General features: G+C 48.4%; 1 protein-coding gene across 3 annotated transcripts in view; it reads right to left on the bottom strand.

Annotated features, from left to right (window-relative positions):
* The window catches only part of FBXW7 (F-box and WD repeat domain containing 7), a 237,503-nt gene that overhangs the window by 103,092 nt on the left and 114,323 nt on the right, over positions 1 to 20,088 (bottom strand). Inside the window, exon 1 of one of the 3 annotated variants that reach the window (XM_075347844.1) lies at positions 11,794 to 11,998. The exons of the other annotated variants lie outside the window; for them this stretch is intronic. Within the exon in view, the coding sequence (XP_075203959.1) occupies positions 11,794 to 11,940 (147 nt within the window). The 5' untranslated portion in view covers positions 11,941 to 11,998. Of the gene's footprint in view, positions 1 to 11,793; positions 11,999 to 20,088 lie in introns of those variants that run through there. 3 annotated transcript variants of the gene reach the window in all.

Genomic DNA, 20,088 nt, shown 5'->3' with positions numbered 1-20,088 from the left:
TCAAATTGTATTTCAATGTGCAGGTCCACCATAGGCCCCGGGTGACTCGCATGCTCAGACATAGAATTTTATTGGATTCCAAGCAATATATACCTTTACTCTTTGAGACCACATTTTACCCATCTGTAGGGGAAATAGGAATTGAATAGGTTTCGGCTGCCGGAGGGTAAAGGAGCCTCATTTTATGTAAAGTGCCAATCCAGCATCCCATATTAACTGCACATAAAGGAGTTAAAAATGGCAGCCAAAAAAAAGTTGTTTTTTTTTATATACTACAAACACTGCAATATTACTTTCAGGACTGTGGAGTAAGACGTGTAAGTTTGATAGATCAGGTAGATCTGGAAGCTGCAGTCCCAGTGTGAGCGCTGCGTGGCTTATTAGTGCTGTATAAATACGTTTTCTGCAGGGCTGTGGAGTCGGTAAGCCAAACCTTCGACTCCGACTCCGACTCCTCAAATTCTCTTGCACCGACTCCGACTCCGGCTCCGGCTCCGACTCCGACTCCGGCTCCGGCTCCGACTCCGGCTCCGACTCCGACTCCTACATATATTGCTTAGTTAGGTGAAAAATTTATTGTAGTACATGAATATGTGTATGTGAACATCAGACATTTAATAATTTTTATGATACGATAATCAAGATATTTGGATAGAACATAAAATATATTTATTGGAATACAACTTTAGAACACAAAAAACTGTAATAAATTGTAAATATGTAATACACTATGTAATATACAGTAGATTACATATATATCTTGTGTGTGTATATACACTGTGTGTATATTTATATATATATATATATATATATATATATATATATATATATATATATATATATATATTACATATTTACAATTTATTAGTTTTTTGTGTTCTAAAGTTGTATTCCAATAAATATTTTATGTTCTATCCAAATATCTTGATTATTGTATCATAAAAACAATTAAATGTCTGATGTTCACATTGTACTACAATAAATTTTTCACTTAAATATAAGCATTATACTAAATGTTATTATTTAGTAAAATATTCAGCACATTCTGCATTGCACTCCTGTCCCCAATTTATTATATATTTTAGGAGTCGGAGTCGGAGTCGGTGCATTTTATACCGACTCCGACTCCGACTCCACCAAAATGAGCTCCGACTCCGACTCCGACTCCACGACTCCGACTCCGACTCCACAGCCCTGGTTTTCTGCACCCATTATTATTAGCCCTAGACATAATAAATCACTCATCAGCCATGAGGCATTCCCAGGTGCTCGGAGTGTAAATTCCTGAGCTTCCAAACTATGCCCAGCGCCATTGTATCCCCGTATAACGACATGTCCAGGAATGAGGACACTCCATATAGCTACTACCTGTGCATTTTTATGTTCCATTCTATTAAATAAAAATCTAAAGATGACAGTAATCTGGGTCCTCACATTGTGGTTACTGTAAACAGCGCAGCATTTCTAGACTGATTATGCTGCTCCAACATTTAGAGGTTTCATCTGCTTAACAAAAGGTCATGTGTGTAATGTAGACCGCACACCCATGGGGACAGAAGGCTAATGTGACTGATGGGAATACTGAGGACACTGACCAGAGAAAGTGATTATACATTTCTGGTAATAGTCTCATCACCGTGCCAAGTGCTGCACACTGACCGGAGAAAAAGACGATCGCCGCACTCTATGGCTATGTAATAGATGTCTAGGGACACGCATTTCATAAGGGTCTCTGGGTGACAATGACATCACATTTGTTACTTTACAGCTGGGCGTTTGTCCCAATGTGTCCCAGTCAGCGAATCATCAGCGCAAGTCTCCTGCTTTCCGAAGGAGTAACTGTAACGTGGACTGATACATTGTCACTCCCGGCAGCAGTGCACACACCGCTCAGGGTCTGGCCAGAGAATGACTGTAGGGGAAGTGAGAAATCAGATGGTCTAGGGATTAGTGTTGAGCGGACCTGGACCGGCAAAATGCGGATCCACGCGGTTTGAACGGCAGATCCAAGTCCGACCAGGAATTCCGGGTGCACGATCCGGATTCGGCAATATTCATTCTCTCTCTCATTCCCTCTCTCTCTTTCGCTCTCATTCCCGCGCTCTCATTCCCGCGCTCTCATTCCCGCGCTCTCATTCCCGCGCTCTCATTCCCGCGCTCTCATTCCCGCGCTCTCATTCCCGCGCTCTCATTCCCGCGCTCTCATTCCCGCGCTCTCATTCCCGCGCTCTCTCTCTCATTCGCTCTCTCTCTCGCGCTCTCTCTCGCGCTCTCTCTCTCATTCGCTCTCTCTCTCTCTCATTCGCTCTCTCTCTCATTCGCTCTCTCTCTCTCTCATTCGCTCTCTCTCTCTCATTCGCTCTCTCTCTCTCATTCGCTCTCTCTCTCTCTCATTCGCTCTCTCTCTCATTCGCTCTCTCTCTCTCATTCGCTCTCTCTCTCTCATTCGCTCTCTCTCTCTCATTCGCTCTCTCTCTCTCATTCGCTCTCTCTCTCTCATTCGCTCTCTCTCTCTCATTCGCTCTCTCTCTCTCATTCGCTCTCTCTCTCTCATTCGCTCTCTCTCTCTCATTCGCTCGCTCTCTTTTTTTTCCCGGATTCCGCTCCCCATTGACATATATGGGCCCGGATTCTGGATCGGATCCGGACTTCTTTGTCACCCCGCCGCTGATTCGCCGGACCCGGATTATTGCCAGTCCGCTCAACTCTACTAGGGATACATCGCCAGACATCTCAGCAGATCTTTACATCAGACGGCGCACAGACTCCGCCAAGTCAATGAAATAGGTGATACATCACCCAAAGAATGCATTTTCAGTGCCACATAGCAGGGTATTTATTCCTAAGGTACTGTCTGTACATAGAAACAAGACGCGATCAGACGGCCATCTGTACATTATTTTTAAACAGAGGAAAAGTCAGCCCGACAGCTGAAAGAGTGGAAAATGCAAATCCGGCACAGTATGTCAATAAGCCATCAACATTACAGATCTCGCCGTTCTTCCAACCATGAACACAACACATGTCTAATGACAATGCTCATGTACCCATATGGGATGTAACAACTCAGCGCTAAATAACGGCTTTTCGGAGCATTATGGCTGGAAATTTAGGTTGAGTTTTGCTTTTCTATTAGCTGTTAAATCAGGTGGAAAAGCAGAAGAGGAGGATATACATCCAACAAGAAAGTGCTGGTCGTACAAGTTCATGTATAACAAATCCTGCCAATCAGCCGCCCGCGAACACGAGAAACTACACCGCAACGTGGCTGCAAATCTGTTGTGACTTGACAAGCAACATTCGCGGCTAATGATCTGGCCATGCAGAAGCCCAGCAGGCCGAATGGTGCAGACGGTTTGGCACCTTCCAGTCTGCAAAGCACCACAATCACTAGAATTAGTCGCAATATAGTAGTGTCACACTGATCTTACGCCATGTGTAGCCCGCGCCTAATGCTGCCCCAGATTGACGAGCTCCCTGTCCAAATAGAAGCCATTCACTCAGTCAATGCCTTGGAAAAGGAGACTGAAAATGGGAACTCGGGAATTCATTGTGGTGAGCTGGTTTCCAGGATTGGGGCATGTTTTACAGCAGCTCTGTCCCGAACTGCAGATGCTTTACTCCGTGAAGTCAATGTCACCCGGCTCCTATAGGACAACATCATTAAAGGGAATTTGTCACCAGGTTTTTGCCACCTAATCTGAGAGCATAATGTAGGGTCATAGACCTTGATTGCAGTGATGTGTCACTTACTGGGCTGCTTACTGTAGTTTTGATAAAATCACTGTTTAAATTAGCAGTAGATTATATCATTCCAGGACTACTTGGTGTGCTGCCAGGCAGTCCAGCATATTCATGAGCTCTGTATAAGGGGTGCTTCACACACAGCGAGCTCGATGCCGAGATCGCTGCTGAGTCACGCTTTTTGTGACGCAGCAGTGACCTCATTAGCGATCTCGCTGTGTGTGACAATGAGCAGTGATCTGGCCCCTGCTGCGAGATCGCTGCTCGTTACACACAGCCCTGGTTCGTTTTCTTCAAAGGCGCTCTCCCACTGTGACACACAGATCGCTGTGTGTGACAGCGAGAGAGCGACAAATGAAGCGAGCAGGGAGCAGGAGCCGGCGTCTGGCAGCTGCGGTAAGCTGTAACTAAGATAAACATCGGGTAACCAAGGTGGTTACCCGATATTTACCTTAGTTACCAGCCTCCGCCGCTCTCACGCTGCCAGCGCCGGCTCCGGCTCTCTGCACATGTAGCTGCTGTACACATCGGGTTAATTAACCCGATGTGTACTGTAGCTAGGAGAGCAAGGAGCCAGCGCTCAGTGTGCGCGGCTCCCTGCTCCCTGCACACACAGCTAAGCGGTGTGCGCTGGTAACTAATGTAAACATCGGGTAACCATACCCGACGTTTACCTTAGTTACCAGTGTCCGCAGCTTCCAGACGCCGGCTCCGTGCAAGCGCAGCGTCGCTTGCACATCGCTGCTGGCTGGGGGCTGGTCACTGGTCGCTGGTGAGATCTGCCTGTTTGACAGCTCACCAGCGACCATGTAGCGATGCAGCAGCGATCCTGACCAGGTCAGATCGCTAGTCGGATCGCTGCTGCATCGCTAAAGTGTGAAGGTACCCTAACTGCTACATCTTATCAGAGAAAACCTTGATTTTTATCAAAAGGACAACAAAACAGCTCACATCGCTGGAATCAGGGTCTCTGTCTCTATATTATGCTGCTCTCTGTTGAGGGAGCAAAAACCTGATGACAGATTCCCTTTAAGGACAAAAGCATGTTTCCAACCTGCACACACCAGGACAAAACGTGTCCGCTGCCTGTTCACACACCAGGACAAAACGTGTCTGCTGCCTGCTCACACACCAGGACAAAACGTGTCTGCGGCCTGCTCACACACCAGGACAAAACGTGTCTGCTGCCTGCTCACACACCGGGACAAAACGTGTCTGCCGCCTGCTCACACACCGGGACAAAACGTGTCTGCTGCCTGCTCACACACCGGGACAAAACGTGTCTGCTGCCTGCTCACACACCGGGACAAAACGTGTCTGCTGCCTGCTCACACACCAGGACAAAACGTGTCTGCGGCCTGCTCACACACCAGGACAAAACGTGTCTGCTGCCTGCTCACACACCAGGACAAAACGTGTCTGCGGCCTGCTCACACACCGGGACAAAACGTGTCTGCTGCCTGCTCACACACCAGGACAAAACGTGTCTGCGGCCTGCTCACACACCGGGACAAAACGTGTCTGCTGCCTGCTCACACACCGGGACAAAACGTGTCTGCCGCCTGCTCACACACCAGAACAAAACGTGTCTGCTGCCTGCTCACACACCAAGACAAAATGTGTCTGCTGCCTGCTCACACACCAAGACAAACCGTGTCTGCTGCCTGCTCACACACCGGGACAAAACGTGTCTGCTGCCTGCTCACACAACAAGACAAAACGTGTCTGCTGCCTGCTCACACACCGGGACAAAACGTGTCTGCTGCCTGCTCACACACCAAGACAAAACGTGTCTGCTGCCTGCTCACACACCAGGACAAAACGTGTCTGCGGCCTGCTCACACACCAGGACAAAACGTGTCTGCTGCCTGCTCACACACCGGGACAAAACGTGTCTGCTGCCTGCTCACACACCAGGACAAAACGTGTCTGCTGCCTGCTCACACACCAGGACAAAACGTGTCTGCGGCCTGCTCAAACATCGGGACAAAACGTGTCTGCTGCCTGCTCACACACCAGGACAAAACGTGTCTGCTGCCTACTCACACACCGGAACAAAACGAGTCTGCTGCCTGCTCACACACCAGAACAAAACGTGTCTGCGGCCTGCTCACACACCGGAACAAAACGTGTCTGCTGCCTGCTCACACACCGGAACAAAACGTGTCTGCTGCCTGCTCACACACCGGGACAAAACGTGCCTGCGGCCTGCTCACACACCAGGACAAAACGTGTCTGCGGCCTGCTCACACACCAGGACAAAACGTGTCTGCGGCCTGCTCACACACCAGGGCAAAACGTGTATGCTGCCTGCTCACACACCGGAACAAAACGTGTCTGCTGCCTGCTCACACACCGGAACAAAACGAGTCTGCTGCCTGCTCACACACCAGGACAAAACGTGTCTGCTGCCTGCTCACACACCGGAACAAAACGTGTCTGCTGCCTGCTCACACACCGGAACAAAACGAGTCTGCTGCCTGCTCACACACCAGGACAAAACGTGTCTGCTGCCTGCTCACACACCGGAACAAAACGTGTCTGCTGCCTGCTCACACACCAGGACAAAACGTGTCTGCTGCCTGCTCACACACCAGGACAAAACGTGTCTGCTGCCTGCTCACACACCAGGACAAAACGTGTCTGCTGCCTGCTCACACACCAGGACAAAACGTGTCTGCTGCCTGCTCACACACCGGGACAAAACGTGTCTGCTGCCTGCTCACACACCAGGACAAAACGTGTCTGCTGCCTGCTCACACACCAGGACAAAACGTGTGTGCGGCCTGCTCAAACATCGGGACAAAACGTGTCTGCTGCCTGCTCACACACCAGGACAAAACGTGTCTGCGGCCTGCTCACACACCAGGACAAAACGTGTCTGCGGCCTGCTCACACACCAGGGCAAAACGTGTCTGCTGCCTGCTCACACACCGGAACAAAACGTGTCTGCTGCCTGCTCACACCCCGGAACAAAACGAGTCTGCTGCCTGCTCACACACCAGGACAAAACGTGTCTGCTGCCTGCTCACACACCGGAACAAAACGTGTCTGCTGCCTGCTCACACACCGGGACAAAATGTGTCTGCGGCCTGCTCACACACCAGGACAAAACGTGTCTGCCCCCTGCTCACACACCAGGACAAAACGTGTCTGCCGCCTGCTCACACACCGGGACAAAACGTGTCTGCTGCCTGCTCACACACCGGGACAAAACGTGTCTGCGGCCTGCTCACACACCGGGACAAAACGTGTCTGCGGCCTGCTCACACACCGGGACAAAACGTGTCTGCGGCCTGCTCACACACCGGGACAAAACGTGCCTGCTGCCCACTCACACACCGGAACAAAACGTGTCTGCGGCCTGCTCACACACCGGGACAAAACATGTCTGCTGCGTGCTCACACACCGGAACAAAACGTGTCTGCTGCCTGCTCACACACCGGGACAAAACGTGCCTGCGGCCTGCTCAAACATCGGGACAAAACGTGTCTGCAGCCTGCTCACACACCGGAACAAAACGTGTCTGCAGCCTGCTCACACACCGGGACAAAACGGGTCTGCGGCCTGCTCCCACACCGGAACAAAACGTGCCTGCGGCCTGCTCACACACCAGGACAAAACGTGTCTGCTGCCTGCTCACACACCAGGACAAAACGTGTCTGCAGCCTGCTCCCACACCGGAACAAAACGTGTCTGCGGCCTGCTCACACACCGGAACAAAACGTGCCTGCGGCCTGCTCACACACCGGAACAAAACGTGCCTGCGGCCTGCTCATACATTGGGACAAAACATGTTTGCGGCCTGCTCATACACAAAGACAATACCTGTCCGTGGCGTGCTCTAACACCGGGACAAAATGTGTCTGTGGCCTGCTCACACACCAGGACAATAGAAATAGCATAATGGATAATTGAATAAGTCACTGTAAATTTCAAGTCTTTAGTTTTGATAAACCCAAGTCTAGGACAACCCCACTTAGGCCAAATCCAGAGGCACAGGCTCCATGCATGGGACATCTGAGTGCGGGACATTTTTTTTTTTTTACTAATTTAAAGAGTATCAGAAGCTTGGAAGATGCCACAATGATGGCAAAAACAGACCCAGAGCATGGTCCTTTTTTTCTCGTATGCAAAACCAAAAAACGGATGTCTGAATGAGGTCAATGGAGTGTTTTTATTAATACCATAACTGAGCGAAGGACTAACAGCATTGTGGCAATGTGGGCTCAAGGTCAGGCAATGTGCACAAAGTCTGGAAGTTCTGCCTGTGTTTGTGTGGATCCCGGCCCACCATCACCCTTAGGACTTTACACGCCGCAACCTGCCATAAGTACAGTAGTAGGATGAGATTGTCAGCAAGCCCCATTTGTGTACAGGGAAATTAAACTTTGTGCTTCTCAATTTCTCAACAAGGCAAAGGCAATTCCAAGAATTGATAAGCCAAATAACACATAGATATGGTCAATACTTTACCTAAGAAAAGAACATTCCAGTAACTCTGACATATACATACTTCTCAGAACATGAGCATGGAGGCCATATGGCTTCTCAGTAAGGAGCTGCATGGACCCCAGGTGCCATGTGTAAGGTGATATTTTACACCGGAAAGCATGTGTCAGAATCCGACAAATACTGTATGCCACCAGATAGAGCATATTCTGTGTGACTGGGGCCGCTCTATGTATCCAAAAATAACACAGGGAAGCCATAAGATATTTATTGAGTTAAATTTACAATTGTATTTATTAATTTTAATAAAAATTAAAAAAAAGTAAAAATATCTATTTTTCTTTAAAAAAAAATATGGTATTGAAAACCAGCCCTATGTGTCACAACAAAACGACGAGCAAAAAATATTTCAGTGGCCCAAAAAAGCCAGGGTCATTAAACCTGGCATTGAACCTTGTATGTTCTCCTGTACTGAAGAAATACTGGTGTTTTCAGTATCATCAGCATTTCTGTCCATCCAGAAAAAAACAGACAAAAAGAGCGATGGCACTCACAGAACTGCAATGTGAACAGGGGCATAACTGAACATGACGTAAAATGACAAAAAAAAAAGACAGTTGCACCCTGAAATGCTAAAGCATGCAAATCATGAATTTAAGAATATAGATATGCATTACTGCTTAAGGAAATCTAACGAAAAATTGAGATATTTAGCATGCAAAAATGCATTTCTATATATGCCCAGCAGCCCCGTCACGGTAATCTCATGTTACTGGGAACCTACTCTGAACTGAAGCCTCTCTCTGGGTTTAAGAACCTCCTATGTATGGCAGTTAGGGACCTGCTACTGGAGAATAAAAGCACCTGTGCCTAGTGGGGGAGGGGTGCACGGTCAGAAGGCATGACCTCCATTAATCTAGACACAAAAAACTGACGGCAATCCCAAAACTGCAATGTGAACAGGTGCATAACTGAACATTACATAAAATGACAAAAAAAAGACAATTGCACTCAAATGCTAAATAAACCATGCAAACCAGGAATGTAAGAATAGAGATAGATTTCATTTATCCGTAATGGATAAGAAAAAGTTAGATATTTATAATACAAAAATGACCAATTTTATATCTAGGGTCATGCCTTGTGACCGTGCACCCCTCGCTTCAGTTCAGAGTAGGTATCCAGTATACGAGATATGCCGCAACGTGGCTACTGGGCAGATATAAAAATGGCCATTTTTGTATGCTAAATATCTCAATTTTTTCTTAGATTTCCTTTAGCACATATCTATATTCTTACATTCATGGTTTGCATACTTTAGCATTTCAGAGTGCCAACTGTCTCCTTTTTTGTCATCCAGAAAAAGATGGCGGCTTGTCTGAAGCACTGAAGACTAAAGGCCCTGTCACACACGAGATCACTAACGAGATTGTTGCTGAGTCAGTTTCTGTGACACACTAAGGATCTCGCCAGCGATCTCGTTGTGTGTGACACCTACCAGCGACCTGTCCCCTGCTGTGAAATTGCTAGTCATTGCCGAATGGTCCGGACCATTTTCTTCAAAGTCAATGTCCTACTGGGCAAGACGCATCACTGTGTTTGACGCCTACCAACGACCTAACAGGGTCCCACCGCCGCCGAGATCGTTCTACAGGTTGCTGATCGTTACTGCGTCGTTGGTAAGGTCTGACTGTGTGACATCTCACCAGCGACTTACCAGCGATCTTTATCAGGTCGTATCGTTGTCAGGATCGCTGGTAAGTCAATGTGTGAGACTGGGCCTTAAGGCCTCATTCAGACGTTGTTTCGGATAACAGTTTCACCAGTGTTTAGTCGCGGTGTCCGTTTATACCATCAGCAGTCTAAGCCAATGAGGAGTGAGAAGGCGTGTCTCAGGCTACCTCACACTCCCTGTACGCTAGATAAAATATCACTGATCACAGCTCTCCCCTAATGGAAGTGAACTTAAGAGAAGATAAGAAGCTAGTTCTGAAAAAAGAAAAAAAGGTAGATAATCATCATATTTATCCACTGACTGACTTTTGATTTTTGAGCTCAAAACATGACAATTTAATAAAAAGTGGTGAACAACTACTATCCTTTTTCCAGGAGGTTCTCTACTACTATATCACATATGATTAGGTCTACGTAGTAGTACAAAAGGATATAGACTAGTGAAATGTAGTTGACCTTAAAATGTCCCTCAGAACACAGTCCAATAACCTGTGAAATATAAACGTGGTAGATGAAGAGGTTTGTGCCCATATGGTATGACCTCTACAGTAGCAGTGCCCCATTCCAACACCTTATAACTTCATATTAATGACCTACAAAATTCCCATGGCCGGCCTGGTGTCCTCTGACCATGTATAGTCATCAGCCTGATGGTCGCTCAATATAACTGATACATGACGGAGGGCTGCACAGGCGATCCCGTGGCGGAAGTATTTTTACTCCTCGTGGTCACACTCCACACATTTCTAAGCGTTTCACTGCATCCTTCAATTTACGTGTCTTCCTAGAAACAACCAATCTGAAGCAAGTGGCGATTTCTATATCATTATACCTTATTTACAGGTCAATTATTCTATATAATGGAGAAAATATGTTGATATAATTCAGAAATGAAACATTGAACTGGTTATTAAAGAGTCACGACTGCAAATTATCCTAAAACACCAGAGACGAAAAACAGCCCGTAATAAGACGTGCCGGCCTACCAATGGTGTATATCACAGTCCTGTCATAAGGGACAAAAGCTTGAAGAGCGGCTACACAAGGACAAGCTGCGCCGGTGGTAGGCCCGGACCCTCAATACATTCAGCTCTTAGAGGATTTATGTACAGCACAGTACAGTGTTCATGGCTTCCATACTTCAGAAGTAAGGGGAGAAATAATGATGAAGTGTTATTAGTCCCATAATCAAACTGTAAGGAAAAATTTGCCTTGACCTTCAAAGTGAGTCTTCTTGGTTTCGGTGCTGAACACACTTGATCCACACTGTACTTACACTACGGAGGGGAACGGAGAGGCCGATGTGCTGAATCATACAACTGCCATACTGGGCCCAGGAGGGAGCAAACGAAGAAGACGACAGGAATATCTATACAAGCAGCAGCAGCTTTACTTTACAGATACAAGTACGTAGTAGATAGAAGAAAACCTGACAAATCTCAAGCTTAGAAGGAAAAAAACAGATACCAGGCCTCAAAGCACGGACGTGTAACTTTTTGCAATATGGGGAACAATAGTACAAAGTCACAGGCGAGGAGCTCGGGATTATCTATATTTAAACCATATTGCCAGCGCTGCAGAGACTCGCTATTTTTATGTCCTCGGCAGGAGAGAGGTTAACAGCAGATCCTGACAACCCGAAATACTCACAGAATAACATTTTATGGTCAAATCAACGTAGAGGTACAAAAGCAAAACTTGTATCAGTCTAATAAACACCAAGAGGAGAAAGAAAAAAAAAAAAAATGTTTACGCAGATTAATATATAAAAAAATGTAAAAAAAAAACCCAAGCAAAAAACTAAAAACATGACTGTACTGTCCACAGTGTATAGAATCACACAACCGATTGGTGGGACTTACCCGTCTGCGGCAGAAAGGCAGGCCGTGGGCGATAATACTAATGCAAAAAGTCTTCATCACAGTTTGGGGTGGCAACGTTTCCTTAGTACTTGGAAGATCGATGGGCACCAAATCATAATTCAGGGCAGCTTTACCAGACTTGGACATCCTTGACAAAAAACTGCAGGTACTAACATACAAAAACCCTAATATTCATTATCTGACTGAGGGCGGACGAGCCTGAAAAGGTCTCTGAGTCCCAAGGCCTTCACTCTCTGCCTGGCAAGTTGTCCCTGCGAAGCCCTGACCTATGTGAGCCTGCTGAAGTGCATGCTAGCCGAGTATAGCCAGGAATTATACCCTCCAAAAGAGGAGCAGACTGCTCCTGTCACTCACACAGCGGAGCCAAGGGAAAGCAATCACTGCACAGTACCACCCCTCCCCACCGTCCTTATTACTACTGAGGCATCACATACTATGCACTGTAGAGACTAACTTCACAAATACTTCTCACTACTCAGAATTATCACACATCATGTACTGTACACAAAGAGAAGAATGGGGATAGACTTATTTTGACATTTTTTTATTTATATGTAAAATTTTAGCCCACTAAATTCACTTAGTATTAATTCTACGTAGAGTGAGAATAAATATACTGTGTGTGTAATATATATATATATATATATATACACACACACACATACATATACATACATACATATATATATATATATATATTGTGAGACTCATGTGGGATTAGTGGATGAGGGCAGGTATATCTCACCCCGGTATCGGTCCTATGTGACTTAGCCTGGCCAGGATCACCTGGCTACTAATGGATTAATGGGAGGTGAAGGACGGAGGTAAAAGGAATCTGGGAAGTTGGGGGAGGGTCTCCATCTGGGAACACAGTAAGCCTGTCTGTGTAGGAGACACTTGTGAGGAGCAGTGCCTGATGTTTGTATGGTGTAGCTGGAAGGGAGAAGCCCTCCAGTTGGTAGTTAGGATAACACCGTGTATAGTTAGTGCCGGACAGGCAAGGATTTATTTTGTTGGTGTTTTTTTCTTTTTGTTTATGCTTCACTGCAATAAACCTGACCAAGCGTCAGTTACACCTTGAATTCGGCTGTCTGCCTGAGTTGAATACGTGCCCTTTGAACCCAGCAAAGGCGATCCCGGAGCGTGTTATCACATTGTGGTGGAGAATGCGGGCAGCACGTTACAGCGCATCATAATGGATGACGTGGTGAAAGCGCTGGTACAATCCGCAGCTGTGCAGCAGGAGGCTAATCGCTTGATGTCGGCACAGTTGAAGGAACTGGTGGAATCGACGGTTAAAGACCGCCAACTTTTGCAGCAGGTGGCGCAGCGTCTGGCGACCGTACCGGAGAATAATGCGGAGGCTGACCAGAGGGTGATTCATGTGAGTCGGTGCTGGCAGAAATTAACCACAGAGGACGATGTGGAAGCTTACCTGACCACGTTTGAACGGACGGCGGAGCGGGAAAAGTGGCCAAAGGAGCGATGGGCCGACTTGCTTGCACCGTTTCTGGCAGGTGAGGCCCAAAAAGCCTACTTTGATCTTGAGCCTGAAGCAGCGCATGACTTTGATAAACTAAAAGCCGAGATCCTTGCCCGGCTGGGAGTGACGACGGCCGTGCGAGCACAGAGAGTTCATCAATGGACTTATGAGCCCGATAAACCACCGCGGTCACAGATGTTTGACCTCATTCACTTGACCAAGAAATGGCTACAGCCCGAGGTTTTGACGGCGCCAGAGATGGTACAAAGAATCGTTCTGGATAAATACCTAAGAGCTCTACCGCCATCTCTGAAGAGGTGGGTAAGCCATGGAAACCCCACGACAGCGGATCAGCTAGTGCAGGGGTGGGGAACCTTTTTAATGCCGAGGGCCATTTGGAATTTTCTACCAACCTTCGGGGGCCGCACAAAACTATCAACTTAAAATTACCCTGCTATACTTAGTCAAACAATTAACTCATCGTGGCGGCTGAAGCTTCTTGTTTTTGGTGCGGCTATATTATTCAATATTGATCTTATTGCTTCTCACAACTGTTTTTCCACGTTTGTGTCAGCTGGGACTGCTGTAAATACATCACAGGAGATGCTGAGGGCATATACATCACAGGAGATGCTGAGGGCATATACATCACAGGAGATGCTGAGGGCATATACATCACAGGAGATGCTGAGGGCATATACATCACAGGAGATGCTGAGGGCATATACATCACTGGGGAGGGCTGGAAGGAATATACATTGCTGGGAGAACTAGACATCACTGAGGAGGGCTGGGAGGACTAGACATCACTGGGGAGGGCTGGGAGGACTAGACATCACTGGGGAGGGCTGGGAGGACTAGACATCACTGGGGAGGGCTGGGAGGACTAGACATCACTGGGGAGGGCTGGGAGGACTAGACATCACTGGGGAGGGCTGGGAGGACTAGACATCACTGGGGAGGGCTGGGAGGACTAGACATCACTGGGGAGGGCTGGGAGGACTAGACATCACTGGGGAGGGCTGGGAGGACTAGACATCACTGGGGAAGGCTGGGAGGACTAGACATCACTGGGGAGGGCTGGGAGGACTAGACATCACTGGGGAGGGCTGGGAGGACTAGACATCACTGGGGAGGGCTGGGAGGACTAGACATCACTGGGGAGGGCTGGGAGGACTAGACATCACTGGGGAGGGCTGGGAGGACTAGACATCACTGGGGAGGGCTGGGAGGACTAGACATCACTGGGGAGGGCTGGGAGGACTAGACATCACTAGGGAGGATTATATATCACTTGGGAGGGCTGGGAGAAATTTAAGGACATTGCTAGGGGTTCTGACATACCAGGGGGGCACAGGCAGCAGTGTGAAGGCCGCAGGGGCATAGGCAGCAGTGTGGAGGCCACAGGGGCACAGGCTGCCGTGGGGAGGCCACAGGGGCACAGGCTGCCGTGGGGAGGCCACAGGGGCACAGGCTGCCGTGGGGAGGCCACAGGGGCACAGGCTGCCGTGGGGAGGCCACAGGGGCACAGGCTGCCGTGGGGAGGCCACAGGGGCACAGACTGCCGTGGGGAGGCCACAGGGGCACAGGCTGCCGTGGGGAGGCCACAGGGGCACAGACTGCCGTGGGGAGGCCACAGGGGCACAGGCTGCCGTGGGGGAGAGTGAGGAGCACAGGCTGCCGTGGGGGAGAGTGAGGAGCACAGGCTGCCGTGGGGGAGAGTGAGGAGCACAGGCTGCCGTGGGGGAGAGTGAGGAGCACAGGCTGCCGTGGGAATGCACGAGGAGGACGGGACACTGCACGGAGAACAGGCTGCAGTGGGAATGCGCAAGGTGGATGGGACGCTGCACGGAGCACAGGCTGCAGTGGGGATGTGCAGGGGCACACACAGGCATGGGAGCACAAACACACCTGTCGGACGCTGAGGTAGTAGCTTCTCTTCTGTGGAAAAAGAGCGAGTTGAGCGCTAACTCCACCCACAAAGTACGTCCTCACGCTAGCATGAGGACGTAAGCCATACAGGGTTTAAAGGGCCAGCAGCAAGCAAGACGCTGCTGCCTCCCGAGCTCTGTGGACTGTGCAATGTGCCCGGGGGCCGCAGAAAAGGTCATGGCGGGCCGCATACGGCCCGCGGGCCGGAGGTTCCCCACCCCTGAGCTAGTGGATCTAGTGGAGCGTTATTCCTTGACAGAAGGACTTATGGACGATGCTACACATCCTCGCTCTTCCCCTTCTCGACGAGGATCTGGTAAGACTGTTCCAGGGTCATGGGGAGGAGGAAAATATCCTAAGGCAGTGGAGGAGGAAAACAGGACTGCTGGCCCTGTGAGGGCTAAGGTGCCAAACTATGGTCTTAGCAAGGGGCCCGTGAGGTGTTTCCGCTGCCAGGAGGCGGGCCACATTGCTGCAAACTGTCCAGTAACTGCAGAACCGATGCAGTGTGATGTCACGGACTTTGAAAAACGCAGGGCTATGGTTGCACGGGTAGTGTGTGTTGCTGCATGTCAAGGCGATATGAAAAAACACCTGTGTGAAGTGTCCATTGATGGCAATACTGTTGTTGCACTATTAGACTCGGGAAGTGTGGTGACTCTGGTAAAGGCCAGTCTGGTGGCAGTCCCGATGGGACCGTCAGATAAATTTTCTGTGACATGTGTGCATGGAGACACCTGCTCGTACCTCACAACGGTCTCCTGCATTACCACGCCCTATGGGTCTGTGCATCATAAGGTGGGACTAGTACCAGCATTATTGCATGATATCATTTTGGGCAGGGATTTTCCCCACTTCTGGCAGTTGTGGGAGAACCAATTAGTACCCCAGGGTAGCCGCACGGATGATCCTTCTCCCACACCTTGTGTGGGCCCGGAGCCACTAGAGGATGCCCCACAAGAGGGTTCAGAGGAGGAATCCGCTGAAAACAACCCCCAGTTCCCCTTTTCAGTTCTGGCGGGTGATTCCGATGAACCCGGGGCAGAGGCGGACACGGGTGGCTGTCACCCTTCCTCTTGGCTGAATTTGGAAGTCCAGAAAGATGACTTCCAAAGTGAGCAAATGAGAGATCCTACCCTTTCTCAGGCTATAAAAAATGTTAAAATGATAAACGGGGTGCAGGTGGATGCAGGTACTAGGCTGGCTTACCCCTACATGGCCCTGGAGAATGACTTTCTCTATCAGATAGAGAAGAAGGGGGATGACACAGTACAACGATTGGTTGTGCCGAGAGCCTACAGGCGGAGAGTGCTGGACCTGGCACACGGACACATGATGGGGGGACACCTGGGGGTCCAGAAAACTACCGAAAGGATATTACACTGTTTTGTTTGGCCCGGCATGCATCACGATATTCGCACCTATTGCGAGTCTTGTCCCGACTGCCAAATGTCTGCGCCTAGGCCCCGTTTCTGTAGCCCCTTAGTACCTCTGCCTATCATCGAGATCCCATTTGAGAGAATTGGGATGGATTTAGTTGGACCCCTCCCCAAGTCTGCACGAGGACACCAGCACATCCTTGTCATCTTGGATTATGCCACTCGTTACCCCGAGGCCATCCCTTTGCGTAACACGGCCACCAAGACCATTGCCAAGGAGCTGGTCCATGTGTTTAGTCGGGTTGGTGTCCCAAAACAAATACTCACAGACCAAGGAACCCCCTTTATGTCTAAAGTAATGAAAGAACTCTGCAGGCTGTTACAAATAGCACAGTTACGCACCTCCGTGTATCACCCTCAAACGGACGGACTGGTCGAACGGTTTAACAAAACTTTGAAACAGATGCTCCGTAAGGCGATAGACAAGGACGGGAAGAACTGGGACTACTTACTCCCGTATTTGCTTTTTGCCATCCGGGAGGTGCCCCAGTCTTCCACCGGGTTCTCTCCTTTCGAGCTTCTGTACGCCCGACGTCCCCGTGGACTGTTAGATGTCGCTAAAGAAACCTGGGAGGGACAGGTCACCCCGTTCAAAAGCGTAATAGACCATGTAACCCAAATGCAGGACCGTATTGCGGCGGTGATGCCCATCGTTAAAGAGCATATGATACAGGCTCAAGGAGCACAGAAAAGGATTTATGATAGGGGGGCCAAGATCCGTACTTTTGCACCCGGAGATAGGGTGTTGATCCTGGTCCCCACGGCAGAAAGCAAATTTCTGGCAAAGTGGCAAGGCCCCTTTGAAATTAAGGAACGGGTGGGTGAGGTAAACTACAAAGTGTACCAGGCTGGTAAAAGGAAGCCTGAACAGATTTATCACGTGAATCTGATAAAACCCTGGAAGGACCGTCCAGCTCTGTCAGCAGGTCTGGCCCTTCCGGTCTGCAAGCAGACCATACCGGATGTCGGGACGGCGGAGACTCTGTCGGAGCGGCAAAAGACCGACGTCAAGCAGTTTGTAATCAACAATCACGAGTTTTTCTCGGAAAAGCCCGGGCAGACCACTCTCATTAAACATGACATCATAACAGAGCCTGGGGTAACAGTTCAGGTAAAGCCCTACCGAATACCGGAGGCTCGGCGGGAAGCTGTCTCCCGAGAAGTGAAGACCATGTTAGAGTTAGGTGTAATCGAGGAATCGCATGGCGCCTGGTCGAGTCCGATTGTGTTAATACCGAAACCAGACGGCTCCATTAGATTCTGCAATGACTTCAGGAGATTAAATGCGGTCTCCAAATTTGATGCATACCCTATGCCACGGGTCGATGAATTAATAGATCGGCTTGGAAAAGCCCGGTATATCACGACCCTAGACTTAACGAAGGGCTATTGGCAGATCCCGCTAACAGAGGCCGCTAAAGAGAAAACCGCGTTTTCTACACCGGAAGGTTTATACCAGTATGTGTATATGCCGTTTGGACTACACGGGGCACCGGCAACCTTTCAAAGGTTGATGGACCGAGTCCTGAGGCCCCATAGGCAGTATGCTTCTGCGTATTTGGATGACATAGTCATATACAGCCTGGACTGGGAGACGCACATCCAGAAACTAGAGGCTGTGATTGAGGACCTGCGGGAGGCGGGTCTAACAGCAAACCCCAAGAAATGTCATATCGGGCTGGAAGAAGCCCGGTATTTGGGATACGTAATTGGGAGGGGAATTGTTAAACCCCAGATTGACAAGATACAAGCCATTCAGAAATGGCCGCAACCAGTCAACAAGAAGCAGGTGAGAGCGTTTTTGGGAATAGCCGGCTACTACCGACGGTTCATTCCCAATTTTGCGGCTACCGCTGTTCCCCTGACGGACCTTACCAAAGGGAAAGACTCTGTCATGATCAAATGGACCACGGCAGCCGAAGAAGCCTTCCATAACTTAAAACTAGCTCTTTGCTCTCAACCTGTGCTAATGACTCCTGACTTCCGCATCGAGTTCGTGGTCCAAACGGACGCTTCTGATGCCGATATCGGGGCTGTATTGTCACAACTGAAGGACGGAGAGGAACATCCGGTCCTTTATCTTAGTCGGAAACTTAATAAGCATGAACGCAACTATGCCATAGTGGAAAAAGAATGCTTAGCCATTAAGTGGGCTCTAGAGTCCCTTAAATATTACTTGATTGGAAGGAAGTTCCGGCTGATCACTGACCATGCCCCTCTCAAGTGGATGCACTTGAATAGGGAACGGAATGGCCGAGTGACCCGGTGGTTCCTTGCACTTCAGGCCTACCGTTTTACAGTGGAGCACCGCCCGGGGGTGCGGATGGGGAATGCTGATGCTCTGTCTCGTGTGCACTGTTTTGTGGGTGCCGTTGCTCAGCCGAGGTGGTCTGAGCAGAGGGGGGGGATATGTGAGACTCATGTGGGATTAGTGGATGAGGGCAGGTATATCTCACCCCGGTATCGGTCCTATGTGACTTAGCCTGGCCAGGATCACCTGGCTACTAATGGATTAATGGGAGGTGAAGGACGGAGGTAAAAGGAATCTGGGAAGTTGGGGGAGGGTCTCCATCTGGGAACACAGTAAGCCTGTCTGTGTAGGAGACACTTGTGAGGAGCAGTGCCTGATGTTTGTATGGTTTAGCTGGAAGGGAGAAGCCCTCCAGTTGGTAGTTAGGATAACACCGTGTATAGTTAGTGCCGGACAGGCAAGGATTTATTTTGTTGGTGTTTTTTTTCTTTTTGTTTATGCTTCACTGCAATAAACCTGACCAAGCGTCAGTTACACCTTGAATTCGGCTGTCTGCCTGAGTTGAATACGTGCCCTTTGAACCCAGCAAAGGCGATCCCGGAGCGTGTTATCACAATATATATATATATATTATATATATATATATATATATATATATATATATATATATATATATATATATATATATATATATATATATATATATATATATATATATATATATATATATATATATATATATATATATATATACACACATACGCACACTCATGCATATACACATACATACATACACACACACACACACACACACACACACACACACACACACACATACATACATATATATATATATACACACACACACATACACATACCGGTGTATACATACACATAGTATATACACACAGAAAGAGAAATAAAATTCTATGTATGCATAGTTTTTATTTAAAACAAAAAAATAAGAAAGGCAGATTATTTGCTTAGTATATAGACTTTGTGACTTTATGATGGAGCGTGGATGGAGTCGCAGCCTTGGCTACTGCTGCCCTCCAGTGGCTAAACTTGGTAAAGAAGTCTAGAATCCAATACTAAAACTAATTACATACTGTATTAGGCCTTGTGCGCACTAGAAAATCGAATTTTCTTAAGAAAATTCCACAGGCTCT

Source organism: Anomaloglossus baeobatrachus, chromosome 1, assembly GCF_048569485.1.
Source record: "Anomaloglossus baeobatrachus isolate aAnoBae1 chromosome 1, aAnoBae1.hap1, whole genome shotgun sequence".
Lineage (NCBI taxonomy): Eukaryota > Metazoa > Chordata > Amphibia > Anura > Aromobatidae > Anomaloglossus > Anomaloglossus baeobatrachus.
Note: the sequence above shows the minus strand (reverse complement) of the source record. Positions and strands in the feature narration are given on the sequence as shown.